The sequence below is a fragment of the Lepidochelys kempii genome, chromosome 6, assembly GCF_965140265.1.
Source record: "Lepidochelys kempii isolate rLepKem1 chromosome 6, rLepKem1.hap2, whole genome shotgun sequence".
NCBI lineage: Eukaryota > Metazoa > Chordata > Testudines > Cheloniidae > Lepidochelys > Lepidochelys kempii.
Genome location: NC_133261.1, coordinates 94,881,343 through 94,904,230, shown reverse-complemented (window position 1 = coordinate 94,904,230; position 22,888 = coordinate 94,881,343). Strand labels below are relative to the sequence as shown.

The following is a 22,888-nucleotide window of genomic DNA, read 5'->3' as shown; positions in this document are numbered from 1 at the left end:
GTGGCCTCCATTTGAGTAACCCTGCTGTCCTCCATTAGCAGCAATGCTGTGAATTTGATTTTTGGAAACGGCAATACAGAAGGTGGTAGAAATATAAGAAATGAGAAGATTTTATTATATGCAGATTTAATTTACTGTTTATTTGTGCAGTGTGTTTGTGTGAGTGTGTGTGAGAGAGAGTTTTGATATTATCACATTTATAATTTGGTATGTGTTTCTTGTAAAGGGGGAGATACGTACCCCAGAATCTCTACTAGTGATGCATGAACAATTGGCGTTTTAACTGAAATAAACACCAACAAATTCAGATACATCTCTGAGTCTGTGAAATCTCATGAGAACAAGCTCTCTTGTGAGATTTCTGTTGCGTTTCACTTCAGGTAGCCCAGAAAAGGACAAAAATAGCCCTTTCCATGACATTTTCGTACTTTCCCACAAAAATGAAAAAAAAATGACAAACAATTCCAACTTTTCAGAACTTAAAACAAATTATTGTTGTCATTTTATCTTCTCCAGCTTGTTCATTCCTCATATTCACTTCCAGACCATGTGGCCATACTAAAAAAACAAAACAAAACAAGACAGCAAATGTCAATCATGAGAACCCTAATTAGTTTTTGGTGTTTAAAAATACTCAAGGGAAGTTTGCAATGCAATATGAGTGGTGCTATGCAAGTTGTTAGTAAGATAAGTACTACAGTCCTGGATAAGGTCATCTACCATAGAAACAGTAGCCATAGTCTCAACTCCCAGAAGATAAATGTCAATCAGCAAGGACCCTTTACTTCTTTGCCCACGAAATAATCTAGGTCTCGAATTCATGTCAGCAGGGGTCTTTGGGATAAATATTGTGGCTGGATCTAAAAGAGGTCTGGATAACTTAATGGCAAATGATAACATTTGAAGCTCCACTAGAATTTGAAATAAGAATAAAGGTAAGCAAGTCTCACGCTTCAAGTTGTAGGCTAATTACATGCAGGAGACAGGAATGAATTTATCTCATCCATTGCATAACTAGGAATTTGCATTATGGGTTTTGCCTTATTTGGGAGGTGTGGTTTTTGGGTTTGGTTTTCCTTCCTCCTTAGAAGCAGGGACTGGCCTTGCCAGAGGCAGGATACTGAACTAGAGAGAACTGTGTTCTGACCCAGCATTGCAAATCTTGTTGACTATATTAAACAAGGAACTGATTGGAGCAGTCAAGTTTCCTTGAAAAAGCTGATGAAAGCCCCCTCTCTTTACTGATAAACAAGCAGAGATGGCTTATTTAACTGCCAATGCTTAGGACACATTTCACAGAATTAGCCATGGTACTTAGCACTAATACTTTATTTTTCCCCCTTAATTTTCATTCCTCGCCATCCAACTAATCTCATCTAGCCTAGCGACCTGAAGTCCCAACATTGCTCCCACACCTGTGACTCCAACCTGGCAAGCTGCTGGTCCAACCACAATGTTACTGTTGATGCTAACCCAGCTGTGATGGAGCAGAGAGGCCCACACCTGCAGAGAAGGGGTTAAAGAAAGCTTATGGACCCAGCTAGCCCTGCCCCACTATACTTACAGCCAATGCCAAGCCTAGAGTGGGAATAAAATGAAAGAACCTGGCTCAGTTCAAGGCAGACTGGTGAGGAGGCAAGATGAAGCTCTGCCTCTCTGTGAAGGGAGCTTTGCTGGTAGAAAAACAGGCCTGATATCCAGGACAGCCACTGGGAGAGAAGCTCTTAGCCCCCAAGTGAGACTGATGCTCAACTGACTGATGCTCAAGGAACTATTTAAAAGACTGGGGATGACCCAGTAGTGAGCTGACTTTATTTTTTGCTTGGGAACATTTTAGGGCTAAGCCCTCCACCCCACCACCCCCAAGGCGTTAAAACTGTAGCATCGCCCAGTGAACCCAGGGGGAAGAGACTTCCTCCATGCCTCTCTAGAAGACCTGCAGCCACATCAGGGTGCTGAGAAGGTCTATAAGGGGGCGCTACTCCAATCATGCCAGTACAACAGCCCTACAGTTTCTTCCTCCATCTATCAAGATAGTATTCACCAGCTTCAACGGCAGTGATAGAAGTGCAAGGATCTAAGAATATAAAGCTGTTCAGTGGGTGGTTAATGAATTCCCATATCAGTACTCTGAGCCTCTGTGATGGCTGAATGCAGCTGGGGATCTAAAATCCATCATCTTTAGCTACAGGGAGTCAATGAGTTATTTCTTGCACTGCTGCACTGAGCTATACACCTGGTGTAACCACTGGCAACAAAGCAGGGATTGTGGCTCAAAGGGTCAATGAGAAAATTTGATGAGGCATAATGCCAAGTGATGCTAGACATAAACAGGTTTCAGAGTAACAGCCGTGTTAGTCTGTATTCGCAAAAAGAAAAGGAGTACTTGTGGCACCTTAGAGACTAACCAATTTATTTGAGCATGAGCTTTCGTGAGCTACAGCTCACTTCATCGGATGCATACTGTGGAAACTGCAGAAGACATTATATACACAGAGACCATGAAACGATACCTCCTCCCACCCCACTCTCCCGCTGGTAATAGCTTATCTAAAGTGATCATCAAGTTGGGCCATTTCCAGCACAAATCCAGGTTTTCTCATCCTCCGACCCCCACACACAAACTCACTCCTGTAGTAGGTGACTTCTGGGTGACTACAAGATCTCTATCAAGCATTCTTACAACTACAATACCCACCTGCGGAAGTGAAGAAACAGATTGATAGAGCCAGAAGAGTTCCCAGAAGTCACCTACTACAGGACAGGCCTAACAAAGAAAATAACAGAACGCCACTAGCCGTCACCTTCAGCCCCCAACTAAAACCCCTCCAACGCATTATTAAGGATCTACAACCTATCCTGAAGGATGACCCAACACTCTCACAAATCTTGGGAGACAGGCCAGTCCCTGCCTACAGACAGCCCCCCAACCTGAAGCAAATACTCACCAACAACCACATACCACACAACAGAACCACTAACCCACGAACCTATCCTTGCAACAAAGCCCGTTGCCAACTGTGCCCACATATCTATTCAGGGGACACCATCAAAGGGCCTAATAACATCAGCCACACTATCAGAGGCTCGTTCACCTGCACATCCACCAATGTGATATATGCCATCATGTGCCAGCAATGCCCCTCTGCCATGTACATTAGTCAAACTGGACAATCTCCACGTAAAAGAATAAATAGACACAAATCAGATGTTAAGAATTATAACATTCATAAACCAGTCAGAGAACACTTCAATCTCTCTGGTCACGCAATCACAGACATGAAGGTCGCTATCTTACAACAAAAAAACTTCAAATCCAGACTCCAGCGAGAAACTGCTGAATTGGAATTCATTTGCAAATTGGATACTATTAATTTAGGCTTAAATAGAGACTGGGAGTGGCTAAGTCATTATGCAAGGTAGCCTATTTCCCCTTGTTTTTTTCAAATCCAGAAAACCTGGATTTGTGCTGGAAATGGCCCACCTTGATTATCATGCACATTATAGGGAGAGTGGTCAGTTTGGATGAGCTATTACCAGAAGGAGAGTGAGTCTGTGTGTGTATGGGGGTGGGGGGGGGGGGTGGTGAGAAAACCTGGATTTGTGTTGGAAATGGCCCAACTTGATGATCACTTTAGATAAGCTATTACCAGCGGGAGAGTGGGGTGGGAGGAGGTATTGTTTCATGGTCTCTGTGTTTATAATGTCTTCTGCAGTTTTCACAGTATGCATCCGATGAAGTGAGCTGTAGCTCACGAAAGCTCATGCTCAAATAAATTGGTTAGTCTCTAAGGTGCCACAAATACTCCTTTTCTTTAGACATAAACAGTCACACTGGGGCTGGGAGCATCTTCATCCTAAACTTCAAAGCTTTAGCACTCAACTCGTACTCTCTTACTACCGAGACTTAACACCATTATCTTGCTATGCAAAAAGGATGGTAGATAAAAATAAATGAACTATTTCTATGATGAGCTAGTTCAGAGAAATTAAAAACTGAACTTTAACCATCTCTGCAAATTCAAAAACTTTGTTTCAAAAAAAGTTGATCAACTTTTTCTTTACAAGTTACTTTTCATTTTCCTGTTTTTCTGCTTTCTGCGAAGAGCAGACACAGCATGAGTGTCCAAACTCCGGAGGTTTTTCAGACCCAAGAAGTCTGTGTAAGGTTTGGATAAGCCTCTGAGAACGTTAAGGGGCGGATCCTCAGCTGTCATAGCTCCACTGAACAAATGGAGATATGACAATTTACATCAGCTGAGGATCCCTTGACCCTTCGCTGCTCCTCATCACCGAGCCTGCAAACCTTTTGAGATTTGCCCAACAATAACAAAATCTCTCATGGACATAAGGATGATACTGAAGCTATATCCCCCTATCATTTCACCTTGTCACTGCTTATCAAGCACAGCACGTTTATCCTATTGTCCTTCATATTTTTGGGTGCACGTTGTGGTTCCTTATCTCCTTGAACACGTATAGATATGTTCAAGCTACCTTTCCAGAAATATAGGCCTGTTCCAATTAAGGGCTGTGCTACTTAAAATATGGCTTTGTTGCTGTTCAACACACTTTTCTAATATAGTCCTATGTATCTCAGTGACCTCCGTTCTCTTTTTGTATCAATTGAGGTTCTGCTATCCAGAAACATACAGGGGCCTTCAGGTGCCCCTAGAAACAAACCTAAGGCCTTTAGATCATGAGCTTTTAGTTGCAGTGTCCCTCACATCTGGTACTCTGTCCCCATTTGAGCTGAGAAGAATGTAAAGTACTATCTCCATTTTAAAGACCAGGTTTAGGATGCATTTGTTTTCTGTGTCTTGTCTAGCTGAATATAGGCTTCTGGATTCAGGGAGGATTGTCTTTTTATTGACAGATTATAAAATACTATAGCGCACACTGGGCCTAATTTATCCCTTGTATAATTCCATTGACTTCAATAGAGTTACGCCAGTGATGAATCTGGCCAAATGAGTTAAAGGACCAGTAAAGAAGCCAATTGTACTGTATATGTGTATGAAGTAACAGTGTGGAGAAATTCAGCCTGACAGAATGCACCACACAATGTGACACTCAGCAACGGTAAAAGGATTATGGTTTTCCTGATTAAATGACTGTTATGCTTTTGGATAGACAATCACTCTCCTCAAATGTTCAATAAGAAAGTGAGAAAGACATTACCTACACAAGCTGTGCACCGGTTAGAGTCCTGTTCTTTGGCCACTAAGAGTGGAATTTAATTTCTGGAACAGTTTCTAACCTTATTTGTCAGACATTTCCTTCTTTCTTATGGATGCCAGCATCCCATATGTGTCCCAAACATAGAGAAACTGAGCCAAATTCAGCAGCAAGTCTGGGTCAAAATTTGTGTAATTTACATCATCTTCCTCCCCACCCAGAATGAAAATTATGACAACTCAGTCTCCTTTAAAGTCACATCTACTAATACATAATCTTCACTCCCCCTTACACTTCTTCTCTCAGACACACTTATATACATCTGGAGTAACCTCCCTTGAAGTCACTCAGCCAAAATTTGTTCTCCATTAAACCGGCATAAATTCAGAAAAGCTCCATTAACAATGGAATTACTTTGGTTCACACCAGAATAAATGAGATCAGGATTCAGTTCAATGGCGTTATCTGGATTTACATTAGTTAATGTAACCGAAACCAGAATTCCGTGCCAAATCTGAATTGTAAGGCTACACCTACACCTGAAGCTATGAGTGTGATTCCCAGCTCGCACAGACATACTCGTGGGTAGCTCTCATTTTTGGCTAGCGTGCTAAAAATAGTAGCATGGGGGTAGCCTGGGAAGTGGCAATCAGGAGCCGTGCCAAGTACAAACCCACCTGAACCTTGTGCATAATGTACTATGCACTGCTAGCTGTACCTCCACTCACCACTACCCATACTACCATGCCTACACTACTATTTGTAGCATGCTAGTTTAATGAAAGCTAGCACAAGTGTTTTTGTGCAAGGCAGGAATCACACCTCTAGCTCACAGTGTAGACGTAGTTGCAAGGAAGGGTGTGGAAGGGAATCAGAGTTGGTTAAATGTACACACCAGGCACCTGTGAGAATGAAGAGCTGCAGAAAAAGCAACTAACAAGAGGGTGTCAGTGGAAGTAAATCACACCCACTTTTATATCCTCTGAATTTGGCCCGCTTTGCACAAGACATGGTTCAACATTGGAAACAAGCAAATGCAGAGCTCTGGGACAAAACCACGGCTGATGCAAGAGTGAGGAAGGCCAAAGTATCTCATGTCTGAAGTGACTTTGAACACACAAGCTGTATAAAGAAAAGGAGTACTTGTGGCACCTTAGAGACTAACAAATTTATTAGAGCATAAGCTTTCGTGAGCAACAGCTCACTTCATCGGATGCATACAGAGGAAAATATATGGGGAGATTTTATATACACAGAGAACATAAAACAATGGGTGTTACTATACAGACTGTAACAAGAGTGATGAGGAAAGGTGAGCTATTACTAGCAGGAGAGCGGGGTGAGGGGAACCTTTTGTAGTGATAATCAAGGTGGGCCATTTCCAGCAGTTGACAAGAACAGTAGGAGGGGAAATAAACAAGGGGAAACAGTTTTACTTTGTGTAATGACCCATCCACTCCCAGTCTTTATTCAAGCGTAAGTTAATTGTATCCAGTTCGCAAATTAATTCCAATTCAGCTGTATATAAGTGCAAAATGTGAATTACTATCATCTCTATGGTATAAACACCCTATCTTAAACATACCGGCTCTGCATAGATCTCAGAAAACACCTACTTCATCACATCCCCTCTTCAGCGCTCCTGCCCCCATCCCCAACTCTTATCTCTGCTGAGATTGCATGTTTAGGCTGGACGCTGCCCTGAGTGTCCCCAGCAGGCTCTCTCCACACAAGTGACTAATGAGCTGTTAAAGCTCCTCAGCCTAGGAAATCCAAACAGGCCTTTGTCACTTGGAACAAGCTATGGTAGGGAAATTGTTTTCCAAACAGTAATGCACTGAAAATAGAAGAAAACCAAATTCAACCCAATGGATACACCTCAGCCCTATTCTCTCCCTCTCAGCCTCCATTTATCCAGGTCCCCTCCAAGCCAGAGAAGACTGCCTTTTTCTCACTTTCCTCATGGTTAGTTCTTAAGATCCAAAATAATTCTAGGTCAAACCCTGCAGCCTTCAGCTATGATCGGACAATGAGTGGCACTGATGACTCTCAACTCCCACTGGATTGACCTCATTCAGGCAGTGTTGCTTTTGAAGTCACTGGGAGTTTTTCCTTAGTAAGGATTTGAGGATTGGGCCTAGAGTTTTCCTTCTCCAAACCTATTCCAGGTCTACCCAAGAATTCAGAGGTGGGCCAATCTTACCACCTCATAACCACACTGAGGATAAACCAGAGGTGAGCTGATGGTTTACAACAAACATCCAAATGAAAGACAACAGTATAAAACATCAGTGCACAGAGTGAGTGACGTATCTCTTGGTAGTCATCAGGAGGAGGATATCTATCATAACCCACAACTGTCCTGTTCCCCTCTATTCACTCTGTGAGATATTTTGCATGGTGTAAATTAGGAAATGACAGCTGTTGCAGACTAAGGAGAATGAATATGTAGAAACATCCGACCATAACTTAAGCCTGCAGTCTTCTAGAACTCTACCTGTTACAAGAGATTCCTCACAACTCTGAGAGCACCACCCGCACACCTATGCCACGCAAACCTCATGATAGCAGAAAACACCTCCTTATTACACTTCACCTCCAGGAGGTGCCAGTAGTTTTGTGTATATAAACACCTCATGCTTCATACACCACATGGATCAACATGATACATGGGCTGGTAGCTCATGTCTCACTGAAATCAGGCGGGAAAGAGTTACAGGGGTTATAAATTCTAGTCATAGGAAACAGATGCCTCAGCACACAAATCTCCACAGTGTCTAAAAGACTCGTAATGGAAAAAATTAATCCAAGCAGATTCACTGTAAATTATATACAGACACGATTAATAGGATAACTTCCACACACACACCCCTCCAGTATCTGGAAAGTAAAATGAGATAATAAATGCCTTGCAACTTCTCTCTGTTGCCTGCCATGGGTGAAAGAACAAAAGACACCAGAAAGTGTCCACTAACATAATTAAGTAGGAGTCATCTTGGCAATTTCTAAAATGGTACCTGTCATTTGTTATCCATAGCTCACAATATGAAGGTCAGATGTCATCTTACTCACCATCTTAGACACCACTGAGACTAAATATCGTCACTGCTAATCACCAGGAAATGGTTGCTGTCAACTCTTGTTACCACCAGCCAGAAATCCGAGACAGTCTGGTGGAGCAAGAGTAGCTAACCAGACAGTCTGGTGGAGCAAGAGTAGCTAATGGACAACTTTTGAACACAAAATGGAGATGATCTATAGCAGCGTTTCTCAAATGTGGCAGTATGGCTGCATGCGGACACCAGGGGGGTTTCCTGTGACCAGGACAGCCTTTTGGGCAGAGATGGGGGAGGGAGCAAAGGAACGGTGCGTCGCTGCAGTGCCCAGGGGCTCCGGGGAAGGGCTTCAGCACCCCTTCCCATCTTTAGCTGCGGGACTCCAGGAGTGGGCTTCAGCCCCCCTCCCCTGATTCAGCTGGAGGCTCCCGGGGCGGGCTTCAGCCTGGGATGCAAGGCCACAAAAGGGAGCTTGAGGCAATGGTGGGGGAGGGGAAGCAGTGGAGTCCAGGGGGGCAATGGGGAGCCTTAAGGAGTGTGTGGGGCGGGGAGGCAGTGGGGGCCCAGGGGATCTGTGAGGGATTGGGGGAGGCAGTGGGGCTAGGGGCTCCAAAATACAATTGTACATTAATTGTATTATTGAGTCTGCAAAAAAAAACCCAACCCTTCATCAATCAATTACAATGATTTAGACATGTATATGTGCATATTTATTTGTTTTTCCTAAAGTTAATTAAGTATTTTAGGAAAATTTGTCAGAATGGCCACCAGCAAGAGTTGGTGGCCGCACTCTGAGGCCACCAAAATTGTGTTGTGAGAAACCCAGATCTACAACATCCAAACACAGGGAAATGAGGATGCAGGACCCTCCCAGTGACCATCCACAGCTTGGGAATTTTGAAATATTTTGTTGCTGAAAACAGCCAAATCATTAATTATTAAAATTGTATAAAGTAAATGTCATCATTATATCACTTACCATCCCCCTTGTTTGTTTGTTGTTCCTTCTTTCTCTTGCTTTTCTTCCTACTTTCCACTTTTCCTTCTAGAATTCTTCTCTCTAGTGATCTGGCCATTCTTCCCCCTCTTTTTACCATTGGCTTAATCGCTCTATTCTAGTTCCCCATCTCTATCCTAATCTCTTCCCACCATTATTTTTTTCTCCTCCATTTTTATCCCCCTTTGCTCCTCCCTGTCTTTTTCTCCCTGGCTCATATCTCTTGTGATCAGGAAGAATACGTGTCCTACTTATCCTCTCAGTGGAGGTAATGGCAGACTTTTGGAAGGTGAGTGGGTCTCACTGTGTCTTTGCAGGTGTTATCTACCAAATACAGGGGAGTTGATCGCAGTGCAATAGTTTTCAGCAAGTTGGAAGAGATCTTTGTTCAAGAAAAGCAACCAGAAATTCAGGGAGGTTGGAAACCATACATGGCCCCATCTCATAAGTGTCTCTTGTTTCAAGTGGCAACCCTCATTTTAGATAGCAATTTATCTCCAACAGGACCCAAACCTGCTGTTAACTCATTGTTATGATTGTGACTAATTTACATAAGAAATGCTGAATCATCAAACTGAGATAACACAAAATATTATGGATGCTCAATGAACCAGTAACCATATCATTTCAATCTTTCTGCTCTATTTTTTTGTGTCCGTTGATATGAGTCTCTCTCTCAGACTGGGTTCCCCATTAGGGCCTTGGCAGGGTCAGAGGTACATATCAGGAGACAGGGTACCTAGATGAGAATAGCAGTGCCCTCCTCCCCTTCTTGAATAGCTTACACAAATACTCTTACTCCGTAATGACCAGAACACAAAGGAGATATTAAATCTGTACTAGCCCTGCATTTGCTGCTTGTGAGCATCCTAAGGCACACATGGGCCTAACTACCCAGAAACAATGCCTGCAGCATTTTTATTGCAAACATCAATCACAGTTAATAACTTCAATTATACAAAGCCAAAGTGTCCAAAACCAGCTGAACGGTCCCAGTTCTCACAGAGAGCAGAGCGATCAAAACACATTTAGAGTATACAGAACAAGCTTTAAATATTACTAGCAAAAAAGAAAAAAAAATTCGAATATCTTGGAAGTAAACAATTCTTTATTAATGGACTCTTATTTCACAAAGATCTTTTCTGATTTGCTTCAATAATCCCAGCAAAGTTCTGTCCTGGTATAAAATCACACATGTAAAAAGTTCAGGTAGATTGATTGATTACTTTTGACATAATTAAGAGCTGAACGATAAATACCAAAAGCAAGGTAGAAATCACAAGTGTGTTCATGATTTATCTAGAAACCCCATTATAGCCAGATTGATCACAAAGAAATACTGCACTGAGCACAGTTCTTTACCATCATTAGTAACTACTGAACTGGAAGCAGACAGTTGCTCTGGGTTCCAAATGTAAGCTGCCAGCCTTTTGTTCCTTCGATCATGAGTGAACGTCACAGTAATAAGTTGCCAGCATTTTGTTCTGTGTTTGCACAGCACCTAGCACAATGGGTTCCTGGTCCATGACCAGGTTTCCTAGGTGCTACGATAATCAAATAATAATCATCTCTCTCGTATCAATAGACTGGAGAGGACAGTAAATGAACACATATAATCACTGTGGCATAAGACCACATGCTACATGATTTATCGAGTCATGGTTGGAGTTTAGCCCTGGAAATATATCCCCAAAATCTTTACCAGACAAAAGAAAATACTTGTATGAGAATATGTTGGTGTTAATTACTATTACACTCACTCCCCTTATAAACACTTCAGCAATTTATGGGCAATATTAGATTGCCCAATCTCGTTTGCTTTCTAAACAAATGATCCAAAAGTAAAGAGAAACCCAAAGTTATCACTGACAATCTCTCTCCTTTTACACTTGGCCAGTTATGTTCTCATTATACGCCTGGCATTTTGTTTATATCCATTTCACAGACTCACTGTATTGTTAGGATTGGGGGATCCATTTTCACTTGATCAGTGGCTCACAATCACTTTTCCTAATAGCAGTATTGGTGGATAGCACTTTAGGTTCCAACCCCTGACTCAGGAAAACCCCATAAAATTCTGAGTGCCTCCTATAAGAAACTGAACATCTTCAACTCCCTTAATAGTCAATGGCAGTGTAAGATGCTCAACACTTTACAATATTGGTGCCTTTATGCTGGGCCGTAGCAAGCCTCCTGTTCAGCTATGTTCCCTCTAAACTGCCATCAAGCTTGAATGGCTTCAAATCCCATTCTCAGTGTTAAAAACAACCAAATCCCTGTTGAGAGTTAGAGCAGAAACTGCTGAACAGGAGGTGGCCTAGACTGGTACTTCCAACTTCTTAGGCTGCAAACCTATTACCTAAAAAAATCTGGAAAGCTCCTATTTAGTCTCCCCTCCTGCTCTGCTCACAGGGCTCCATTTTCTTCCTCATCTCAAAGTTTTCCAGTGATTTGCTTTTGATTCTAACATCTCTATCAGAAGTTGGGCCTATGTCCTTCCCAGTCACATTATTAAAATTTATTTCTGTGACTGAAATCAAATTTTTATAATCCCAAATTATATCCATTGAGCCAGATCCTCAGCAAGTGTGGAACAGCATTGCTCCATTGATGTGAATGGAATTATGCTCATCGACACCAGCTGAGAATCTGGCCTGGCATTTAAGTTTCTTTTATTGCTACCCAGTGAGAACACTGTATCTTCTTTGTAATGTATAATAAGAAAAGGGGATGAGGTAAAGGGAACCATACTCTCCATCATTTCCAGGCTTTTGCACAGGGCAGGGTGGGTTAACATTGCCATAAAATAGTCCTAATGTAAGTGTAAATCACACTCCCATTGTATTCCATGGGAGTTCTGTCACAAACCTCAGTGGGACCAAGTGTATCACACTTAGCTAAATAAACCGGACCCTGAAGGAATGCCTGGGGAGGTTAAACTCAATGTGTGCTGAAGACATAGAAAGTGAAGAATCTACATGACACATGCTGTTTTACATTATTAGTCTTTTGATTCATTATCTAAGTTAATTCCTTCCCATTTTCTTCTCATTCTATTTATTCATCTCTGAACTCTCTCAATTTCCTCTGTATATTCTATCAATAGGATAGTACCCAAATCTATAAATAGACTTCCCCAGATATTGTCTAACCAGCATTGTGTCAAGAGGAAGCATTACCTCCCTGATCCCATGAGTGATCCCATTAATCATACATCTAATGATTACACCTTCCTTTTCCGAAGCAACACTCATCTTTAACTCTTCAGGAACACCCATCACATATATCCACATTACTGATGCACGCAAAAGTGAAACCCAGGTCTGGCATAGACATGGGTGTGTACTCACTATGTGAAGCTGCAGAAAGTCGCCGAGCCCAGGAGCACTGTCGATCCGAACCAGGATGCCATCCTTCACAGTTGTGCTGAAGCCTACAGCAAGACGATCTGTCCTTGTGCTGGGTCTGTCATTTGCTGGCCAGGTATACAGGATGAGGCCTCCACTCTTCCCAAAGATATATGTGGCACCAGCTGCAAAAAGAAAAACAAAGAGGGAGGTGTTTTTTCACTATGGTTTTTGCCGTGTGTGGTAACGCTGTAATGGCTGCAGAGAGGAATATATCCAAATACAAGCATTTCATTAGCACAAGTGATGAAATCTAAGGCCTGTGAGGCTATTGTCACCCTCAATTAAAGACACAGGAAAACTGAAATAATACAGAGCAGATGGTAGTTAAAGAGATATACTCTACATTCCACTGGGTACTAGCAGAAGACTGATAATGCACTGTCTCCAAAAACCTTTATGCATTGTGACAAACAATGTAGTGAGCCTTCCTAAACACTAGCATTAATTCCACATCTCATCCAAGGAAGTCACAAGATGGGGAATTATATCCCTCTCCCACCATATACACAAGGACTCTTCCTCCCAGAGAATGGCATATTCTTTTCAGCGGAACAATGGCTCTGAATTGCTAGATGCCTTTCCTGATTGAAGGGGATGTGAAAGCAGAACGGCTTTCTAGTACACAAAATACACCCACTCTTTCCCCCTCCCATTAATGTAGCACTGTTATCTTTCAGTAAAACAAGATGCAAAATAAAACAACAAGAACTTTAAAAAGTTTGCCATTCAGATAATTATGGCTTCTACGCCAGCAGTAATACTTTCAGAGATCCTTTTAAATGAACATTTATGCTATTCACAACACCCTAGTGTATCCACATAGTATTAACAAGGGAACCACAAATAGATAAATGCTGCTTCCTTTTAGGAAGGAATAAATCACCAATGACAGATACTGTACACATCCTGCTAAAGTGTGCTCCAGGTAATAGTATCCAAATGAAGACAAGCAGCATCTGCAATAAAGACAGCTACAGAGTTTATCAAGAGCCTGTGAGTTCATTATTGTTAACACAAGCCTGGGCAATGCCAAGTAATGCACTGCTTTTAAAAAACAGACACCACTTCACAAACTTGGTATTCAGCCTCACTTGGAGATCCAGAGCTAATGTCCAGAGGAAGAGGTGTGCTATTAGGATCAATTTTACATACAAGGTCGGAGACCCAGACAGGCTAAGGACCAGATTCTCAGACTTGCCCCGTTCCAGGTTTTTAAAAGAGCTCATCACACTGGTCCCTGAGCTCTTTAGAAAATATGGCCCTAAAGATCACAATGGGAGATGTTTCAGAGTAGCAGCTGTGTTAGTCTGTATTCGCAAAAAGAAAAGGAGTACTTGTGGCACCTTAGAGACTAACAAATTTATTTGAGCATAAGCTTTCGTAAGCTTCAGCTCACTTCATCAGATGCATTCAATGGAAAATACAGTGGGGAGATTTATATACATAGAGAATCTGTGGTAAGGTTGGGAACAACACATGCAGGAGGCCCAATTTGTCAACCATTGAGCTACACCCAAGTCTATAATGCACTTTTCCTAAGGGTCACAATGAACTATGCAATACTAAATGCAGCCAATTGGATTCCACCAACAGCAGCAGGCATGAGATATCAATGGGAAGCAGAGGAGGACTGGGTGAATATACTTCAGATCATAGTTTACCTAGGGGAGGCTACAAGGTCATTTATTTTTTATCAATTAAACAAACAATCTCAAAGTGAATTAAGTACAGTTGGATATTGCTTGGGTCATTTGGTACCAAAACTGGGTCACATATGAGTCTGGCTGCAAAGCCACAACTCCATTGAGGCTCTTTGTTTTATGTAAGTAAGTAGAAATAAAAACAATAAACTTCATCCTTATGTAGGGCTTTTTCTCTAGAGAGCTCAATATGCATCGCAAAAGAACGTAAGTGTTGTTATCTCCATTTCACAGATGGGGTAACTGAGGCACATAGAAGGAAAGTGACTTGCCCAAGGCCAAGTCAGTGACAGAACCAGAATCAGAATCAGAACTCAAGTCCCCTGACTCCTAGTCCTGTGCATACCCACTGGATCATACTCTCAGTAAATGTAAATAAACTTGTATGACATTTCATTCATAACCCAGAACTAAGACAGAGAGCACACTGACAGAGCAGAGCTGTGAGCATGTATTAGTCCAATTTCAGAAATGGTGACTCTTCAGACAGAGACCAAGCGCCCAATTCTTACCTTCTAACTGAATCTCTACCTTCAGCTGTGGAGTGTAATGGTAGGTGCGTGACTACTGCAGAGTGTAAACTGTTTGTTTATCATCCATTCTTACAAGTACACTTAAAGCCTTTTCATACTAATTAGAGGTGTTTGTGTAATGAATTATCCACAGCTTCTCTCCATGTACGGATAATTCACACAGCCCACAATAAGTGCATAAACTACAAATATCTTTCCTCTTTAGTTTATTAGCTAGTTCTAACTGTTTTATATATTATATTACACTGGCTCACAGAATAACACAAGAAAAATCAACATCTGAGTTTGAGTGTACTGAGTTTTTCTGATCACTTCTCGCTCTGTAGACCAAACCCTCATTTCCAAAAGTTGTTCCCACATGTGTTCGTGTGCTTGGCCTTCACTCCTTATTCTGATCACTGGGACTTTCAGTTGCAAGGATCAGAGTGGAAGGAATGTCTTCGCTATATCCAAAGGCAGATGAGATCGCCTCACTTTTCTGAGTGCCATTTGGCTGCAGGTAGAGCATGTCAGAACTCCTGCAAGTGTCAATTACAGCCAATTATAACTGTATAGGCTGGTGACGGCACTCAACTGCCTAGCAAAGCTCATACTCTCCTCGCAGGACAGAGATTTCCTTCTAGGCCTGACTTCAGGAAGCTCAGTTTCATGTCTCTGTGCACAGTAATCATTCAGCTGTAACAATCAGAAGAGCAGGCGACCTAAACTGATCCTTATAACAGAAACCTACTGTACTGCAACTGTTCAGTACACGATCCAGAATTATCTGCAGAATGATAGGCAGTCCAGTTTGCTGACTTCTGTGTAACTTTTCCTACCTGAAATATAATTTAAAAAAAATGTATGCATGTATATACTTTCACTTACATATTGAACATGTAAACATGCCCCAGTGATAATTATGACATGAAAAATCTTAAATAGCGTAGCACTAATCATTTGCTACAAAATTTGAATAAAGTAATCACTCCAAACAGAAATCATAAGATGCAAACATTAAAAGAGAATATTAGATGGAGGAGGAAGAACACAAAGAGAAAAAAAAGAGATATACAGTTTATGCTACACGGTAATCATGTTAAAAATAATGCCTGACTCATTTATGTGTCTTTATATATTACACATACAAAACGTGTTATAAGAACATTAAAGTTCCAAACTGAGCACTCAAAAGTTGGGAAATGCCAGAATTAAGGTTGCCTGGGTAACCTTAACTTGGCCCTCCTGTGCATATGCATTATGATCAGATCTTCAATTACATGATCACATACTATTTTTTTTCCATAGGACCCCTGCTTTCTGCACTGCATAGGATACATGGTGATCACTTAATGAGAAGCTATTCAATATTTTGTTTTATCCTCATCGTTCAATGTGTGTGTCCCTAAGCCTTATTTAGTGCACACTATTCAAACCCTGCTCTGAAGATAGAATTATTCATTTCCTCTTTGGCTTTTCTTGAGAGCTTCACAAACATTCATTAATTTATCATCATAAAACCCCTGTGAGATGAGGCAGTGGTAATATCCCTATTTTACAAATGGGGAACTAAGTCACAGAGACTAAGGTCAGAAGTTTCCAATAATTTTGGGTGCTCAATTTGAGACCCCAGGGCCTAATTTTCAGAGTACTTAGCATTATAGAAAACTTGATATGATAAAAACACAGTTTCTGTTGACTTCAGTTGCAGTTCTGAGTGCTCAGCACCTAGTAAATAAGGAACACACGATTATTGACCGTCTGTGTAAGTGACTTGCCTAGTATCACATGGGAACTCTGGAAAAGGCAAGGATAGAATCCACTGCTTCGGGGAGTGTTCAACTGCCGTAACCAAGAAGTCCTCATGTCTCTATTCTTTTAAACGTAGGTGTTTTGTTTTTTTTAAAAAAAACAACAAATTCCATCATGTGGCATCATATTGATAACCACATGCTTCATCAGCAGGGATGGAACATTTAGCTCCACTGCACAGGCCTCTGCCATTTGAGGTAATAGACTAACTGATAATAATAATAGTAGAATGCCATCCTCTATGAGGACCAGCACCAGAGAGGGATGAGACATGGTTCGTCAGTGGGTTTCACAGCTATTTGCTGATAGCAGATGAATAGTGAGACTCAGGAATTCTGGGTTCCATTCTATGCTCCCAAAAGGCAGGGGCTCTAGGGAGCACAGATTCTTCTGCCTGTTCCCCACCAAGCTTGACTCATTCTCCACTGTCTTCTCCAAACTGTGCCTGTCCCAGCCTGTCTCTTCCCCACCCCGTTAACTTCTTGCTTAAACAGTCCAAGTCCCTACCTCCAACTGTTTGTCCCCAGTTCCTTGGCAGTCCCAGTTCCTCACTCCCAACTGTCCAATCTGTGTCTCCCCTCCCACCAGCCCCACTGGTTCCCAGTCCTAGTCTCCCACCCTGGACTCCTCATCTAATCTCAGTCTTGGATAATGGAGTGGCACATATGCTTATAAAATTGTGAATGACACTGAGCTTGGAGAGATTGCAAGTAATTTAGAGGACAGGATTAGAATTCAAAATGACCTTGACAAATTGGAGAATTGGTCTGAAATCCACAAGATAAAGTTCTATAAAGATAAATGCAAATTACTACACTTAGGAAGGAAAAACACACAGCTACAAAATGGTGAAAACTGGTTAGGCAGTAGTGCTGCTGAAAAGGATCTGGCGGTCATAGTGGATCACAAATTGAATATGAGCCAGCAGTTGCAAAAAAGGCTAATATTATTCTGGGATGAAATGACAGGAGCATTGCGTGTAAAACACAGGAGATTTAGAATACTGTGTCTGTTTCTGGGTGCCACACTTTAATGAAGATGTGGACAAATTGGAGAGAGTCCACAAAAGAGCAACAAAAATGATAAAAGGTTTAGAAAACCAGACCTCTGAGGAAAGGTTAAAAGAACTGGATATGTTTAGTCTTGAGAAAATAAGACTGGGGAGGGGGCTGAGGACCTGATAACAGTCTTCATATACGAAACAGGCTGTTCTAAAGAGGACAGCAATCAATTGTTCTCCATGTACTTAAGGTAGGGCTGAAGCCCTTGGGGGACATCTTTGGCCCCCATGGCTGGGGCAGTGGAGTTCAGCAGGCTCAGTCTTCAGTCGCCGCTCCTGGGGCCTTGTAGTAATTTTTGTTGTCAGAAGGGGGTCACGGTGCAATGACATTTGAGAACCCCTGCATTATGCTGCTAGTGGAGGTACAATATGCTGCAAATATTCACTGGTATGTGTATCTGAATATTGGAGTGGGAAAAGATTTTTAGCAGGAAAATGACAAGGGACGTGGGATATAAACTCTTACAATAAACTCAGATGATACTTTTGGCATTTAAATTTAATACAGCAGGATCTCCGTCCATGGTCTGGGCCCCTTAGTCATCATGCTTAAAACTCCTGTTCATTCTGGTAATCCAGCACAGACTGTGAAGAATATAAATCTAAAGATAATGTTTTCTACCTGAAATAACATGCAAGACATATGGCATGCTCCTTCCCCGCAATTCATTATCATGCCTTTGTTCTCTTGCATGAAATCTTAGGTAAATATAGATGATACTGTGTTATTTTTATACAATTTTCTATGAGGATTGAGAAATTATTTTAAAAAATTGCTTAATAAGGAGAAAAACGGATGTCCACGAAGGCCGGCTATTTCTGAAATTGGAGACTTGAAAGTTCCCAGGCAGCATAACTTTATTATACTTTTCCTAGCTAGATTTTTTATTTCATGGATACATACAGTCCCATTATGCACCTTCTGCTGAGCCCAGTAGTTCTGATAAGTCGCTTCACGGTGTGCTTAGTATGCTGGTGCTGAGATACTATTATGTTTATTAATAATAGTAACCATGTAAATTTTCTGCTTGCTAGCAAGAAGCTATCAGTTCAACTAAAGGAAAATTTGCTATGATGGCATTTTGGTCATTTTTCTTGGTGAGATTTGCACGTTACCAAGAAGCGGAAATTATTTAGCTTATTCCCTGTAACAAGACTATTGTAAGGATGGAATCACTAATACATCACAAACAATTAAGTGAATTTAGCTGTGTGAAGCAGGACCCAATTCAAATAATGCAGATGACCTTGGCAACAATTGTACCAAGTAGCCTTGTCAGTGGCAATTAAATAACACAGACCTAAGAGCTTACCAAGGTGGTTAGTGCTTTCAGAAAATCTTATTAAAATAAGATTAAAGGTCTGACAAACTCACAAAGGCAGGGAAATGCAGATATAAGGCTGCCACCTATCTCACTATACCTAAGTTCTGCATACACTCTTCTATCACTAGTAAGGGTTCTAACAAGAGAGTGTAAATTGGAGCAATTGGTAAAATTGAGCAAAGAAAATCATAGGCTGAATATCAAGAGAAACTGATCAAGAGACAAGGTTTGTCTCCAATAGGATGTACAGGAAATGTCACTGCTTTCCAGAGTCATTTAAAAACAGGTTACTGAGAATGTACTACAGAGAACATTTCTGCCTCAGCCGTGGGGATGGACAAGATAAACAGACAGAGCTGTTCTAGCCCAAACTTCAATTGGCCAAATATTAGTCCTCACTCAGGCAAAGCTCTCATTGAAAGGAATAAATTAAACTGAGTGTAAACTGAGTGAGGACTGGCTTTTCTGAACAATTCTCAGTGCTTCAGAACAAAGGGTGACACTCTATAGCACGTGCAGTTCAACCACTCATTAAACTAACCACTGATTAGTTTAATCTCAGTTCTGCCACGGAGGGGTGTCAGAGCTGCTCCTCTTTTGCAGGTTCATGGCATGGCTTTGAGCAAAACCTCAAATACTAAATTGCCAACAGGTGTTCAGAGCCACTGTCTCAAGAGAGGATACTGGGCTAGATGGACCATTGCTCTCACCCAGAATGGCCATTCTTATGTTCTTACTCTTCAAAGGTCACTGCAGGCAATCCCCATCACTTCAGCACAAATCCAGAGCTAATGAACAAATTAACAGAGTAAGTTAATTTTGTTAATTTAGAAGTAAACCAATGAATGAACTAACTGAGAGTCCCTTACTGGAACCATCATTGAGATCCTGAAACAATCCACTCCCAGCCCGCAAGCTTGCCCAACAGCTGGAATTTGAAAAAAATAACGTTCCATGGTAGCTCCTAGCAACTAACCAGGCCTTTACAGAGTCCTTAGCTGTTACATCACTGTCTCATGTTCAACCACATGTTGTACTTCCCTTGCAACCCCATACATTAAACAATGTTAACAGAACACATTACGTAACATTCTCCCCAGTAGCATTACATTACTGGAACAAATGTTCATTAGCTGAGTATAACTGAAAACTATGACATTGTTTCTAGCAGCTTCTGAATGATGCTTTCCAAAGTTAAACCTTCTGGGGGCATCAAAGGTGCCACACATGCTCTCCTAGCAAGAGATGTGCTCCCAACCAATCTTCCCTGAGTAGAAATTAAAAGATCTAATGAAGGACAGCTTGTCTTGGAGGAGACATGACAAAACTGTATGAAGGGCATCAACACCAAAAATAGAAAGGAATCATTTGGGATGGTACATGGGTATATAAGTAGGAGAACAGGATGAAATTAGAAAAAGAAAAATTCCGGTTGGAAATCAGGAGAAACTCCTTGTTAGGGTGACCAATTAGGCTGTGGAATAGTCTGCAAATGGATGTAGTGGAATCCCTGTCATTTGGGCCTGATTAAAGTAGATTGACCAAAACACTAGAAAATCTGATGGGGAACATGGTATCACAGATCTTTTCCATTTCTAGATTCTGCTGCATGATTTTATAACTCCTACTGTCCATGTTGAACCTGCCATAGTGGTATTGCATACAGGTTCTTTGTCTAACTAACATATCAGCTATGTGATGGCATCTCTAGTTTTGAAATAAGTATTTAACAGAGCAATCCCCAGTGGGAGCTATGTATCAGACAAATAATGTGTGGCTCAAAGTCTGTCTGTGATGAACATTTATTTCATTATGGAGGGAGTCACTGTCAAGTGAATCTCACAGTTTTACAAACCATTGTAATATACATAATAGAAAGAGATAGCAAGTTACTGTCATTATAAATAAAAAACCAAGGGAAAATAACATAAAACACAACCAAAGAGAAGGGAGGGCTATGATTCACATTACAAAACTGGTGGGCAGTTTAACGTTCAAGAAAAAGAGAAATTAATAGCAACCAGCACAGGGTTAGTGCAGATGGGCACTGCACCAGCTTCAGCCAAACCCACCCCCTTCATGTCTCCCAGTGCACTGTGGTCTTTATTTTGGCCACTCATGCTTGCCCAGTTACAAACTTCCATTTAATTCACCTCAGTCTTTAACTGCAACAGCCCTGTTATCCCAGTCTTTATCCTTTTCTCTTCTCCTCTTGCAGAGGCTGCTGATCTTACCATGCCAGACCAGAAGGTTATTTTGTGATGTGTACAAATGGAGACTAAGAAAAGGATGGAAGAGACCTCCAAAATCATTCTAACTTGGGACCTAAACAGGATTTGAACCCAGGACTCTGGTAGAGAAAGAAACAATGATGTAACCCACTATACCACCACAAACTACCCCTGTAACCCACCTTTAACCATATTATGCCCAATGCATATTGGCACCTGTGGTATGCAGGATCATTCACTGTCTGGCAAAAGTGGGTTGACTAGGGATGGTCATTTTACCCTTATGAAGAATTAATTTGCTGAGGGTTAATCCAGACTTCCAGCATTATTTTACTGCAACTTTTTTCATTATTCCTTATATTTTAAGTTGACCAATGCATTACAGAGCTGGGAGTTGAAACTGGGTTCTGTGTCTGGCTCTCCCACTGTCTGACGCAAAGCCCAACGCTTAATTTCTCTGTGCCTTTCACCCCTATCTAAAATGGATCTATTAATACTTATCTGCCTCAGAAGAATTAGAAAAAGGGGTTGAAAATGGCTATGGACGTATCATCAATTGTCTGGTTCATTTGACCCATTCTATCACAGGATTCTTCCAAGGAGAAAATGAAGAAAGGCATTGTACCATATGTAAGATGATTGATAGGGTGTCTTTTTCCTCTTATGTATCAGGAGCTTTAAATTGTCTGAGATGGAAGAAATGTAAAGCCCTAAGAAAATGCAAAGCTTCCGGGGCAAAAGTGTAATCCTTGGAAAGCAACGCTTCCCTGCTTAAAAGAGTTCCCATGGACCAGCTGCTTTTCCTTCAAGATGCCTGCTCTTCCCCAGACAAACCCTCTGAGACCTAATGCGAACACCACCATATCCTCATATCCTTCTATTTAAAAGGCAGACATTGTCTGACGTTAATTAAACTGAAATCCTTGCTCAGCTTTAACATTCGAGGGAGCTAGGGCTTCTTCTATGGCAAAAAAAAGGAAAAACACCACAACAATACAAGCCTGACACAAAATGGAAGCAACAACTCGGATCGTGCCTGTCTTCCTTGTTTCCTTTTTAAAATGACAGCAAATTAATACAAGTCACTTTCTTCCTGGTATGTGTGGCATTAGCCAACAATTGGATCAGACAATATGTTACTTCTTATTAGTTACACCATATTAAAAGATAGGTTTCAGAGTAACAGCCGTGTTAGTCTGTATCCACAAAGAGAACAGGAGTACTTGTGGCACCTTAGAGACTAACAAATTTATTAGAGCATAAGCTTTCGTGGGCTACAGCCCACTTCATCGGATTCATAGAATGGAACATATAGTAAGATATATATATATATATACACACATAAAGATAAGTTGGAAGTTACCATACAAACTTATCTGTATCTATCTATCTATCTATCTTACTATAAGTTCCATTCTGTGCATCCAATGAAGTGGGCTGTAGCCCACGAAAGCTTATGCTCTAATAAATTTGTTAGTCTCTAAGGTGCCACAAGTACTCCTGTTCATATTAAAAGAGAGATTGGAAGGAGTGGGGAGAGAGAAGAAGGGAGTGCTCCTGGAATTGCCACGCAGTCCAAAATAATTTACACTCAAACTATGAATGAC

At 41.3% G+C, this 22,888-nt stretch overlaps 1 protein-coding gene across 10 annotated transcripts in view; it reads right to left on the bottom strand.

The window, feature by feature from the left end:
• The window catches only part of NRXN3 (neurexin 3), a 1,402,093-nt gene that overhangs the window by 328,558 nt on the left and 1,050,647 nt on the right, over nucleotides 1-22,888 (bottom strand). For all 10 annotated transcript variants that reach the window (XM_073349326.1, XM_073349323.1, XM_073349320.1 and 7 more), the window contains one exon: nucleotides 12,582-12,763. In XM_073349326.1, the coding sequence (XP_073205427.1) occupies nucleotides 12,582-12,763 (182 nt within the window). The remainder of the gene's footprint in view (nucleotides 1-12,581; nucleotides 12,764-22,888) is intronic.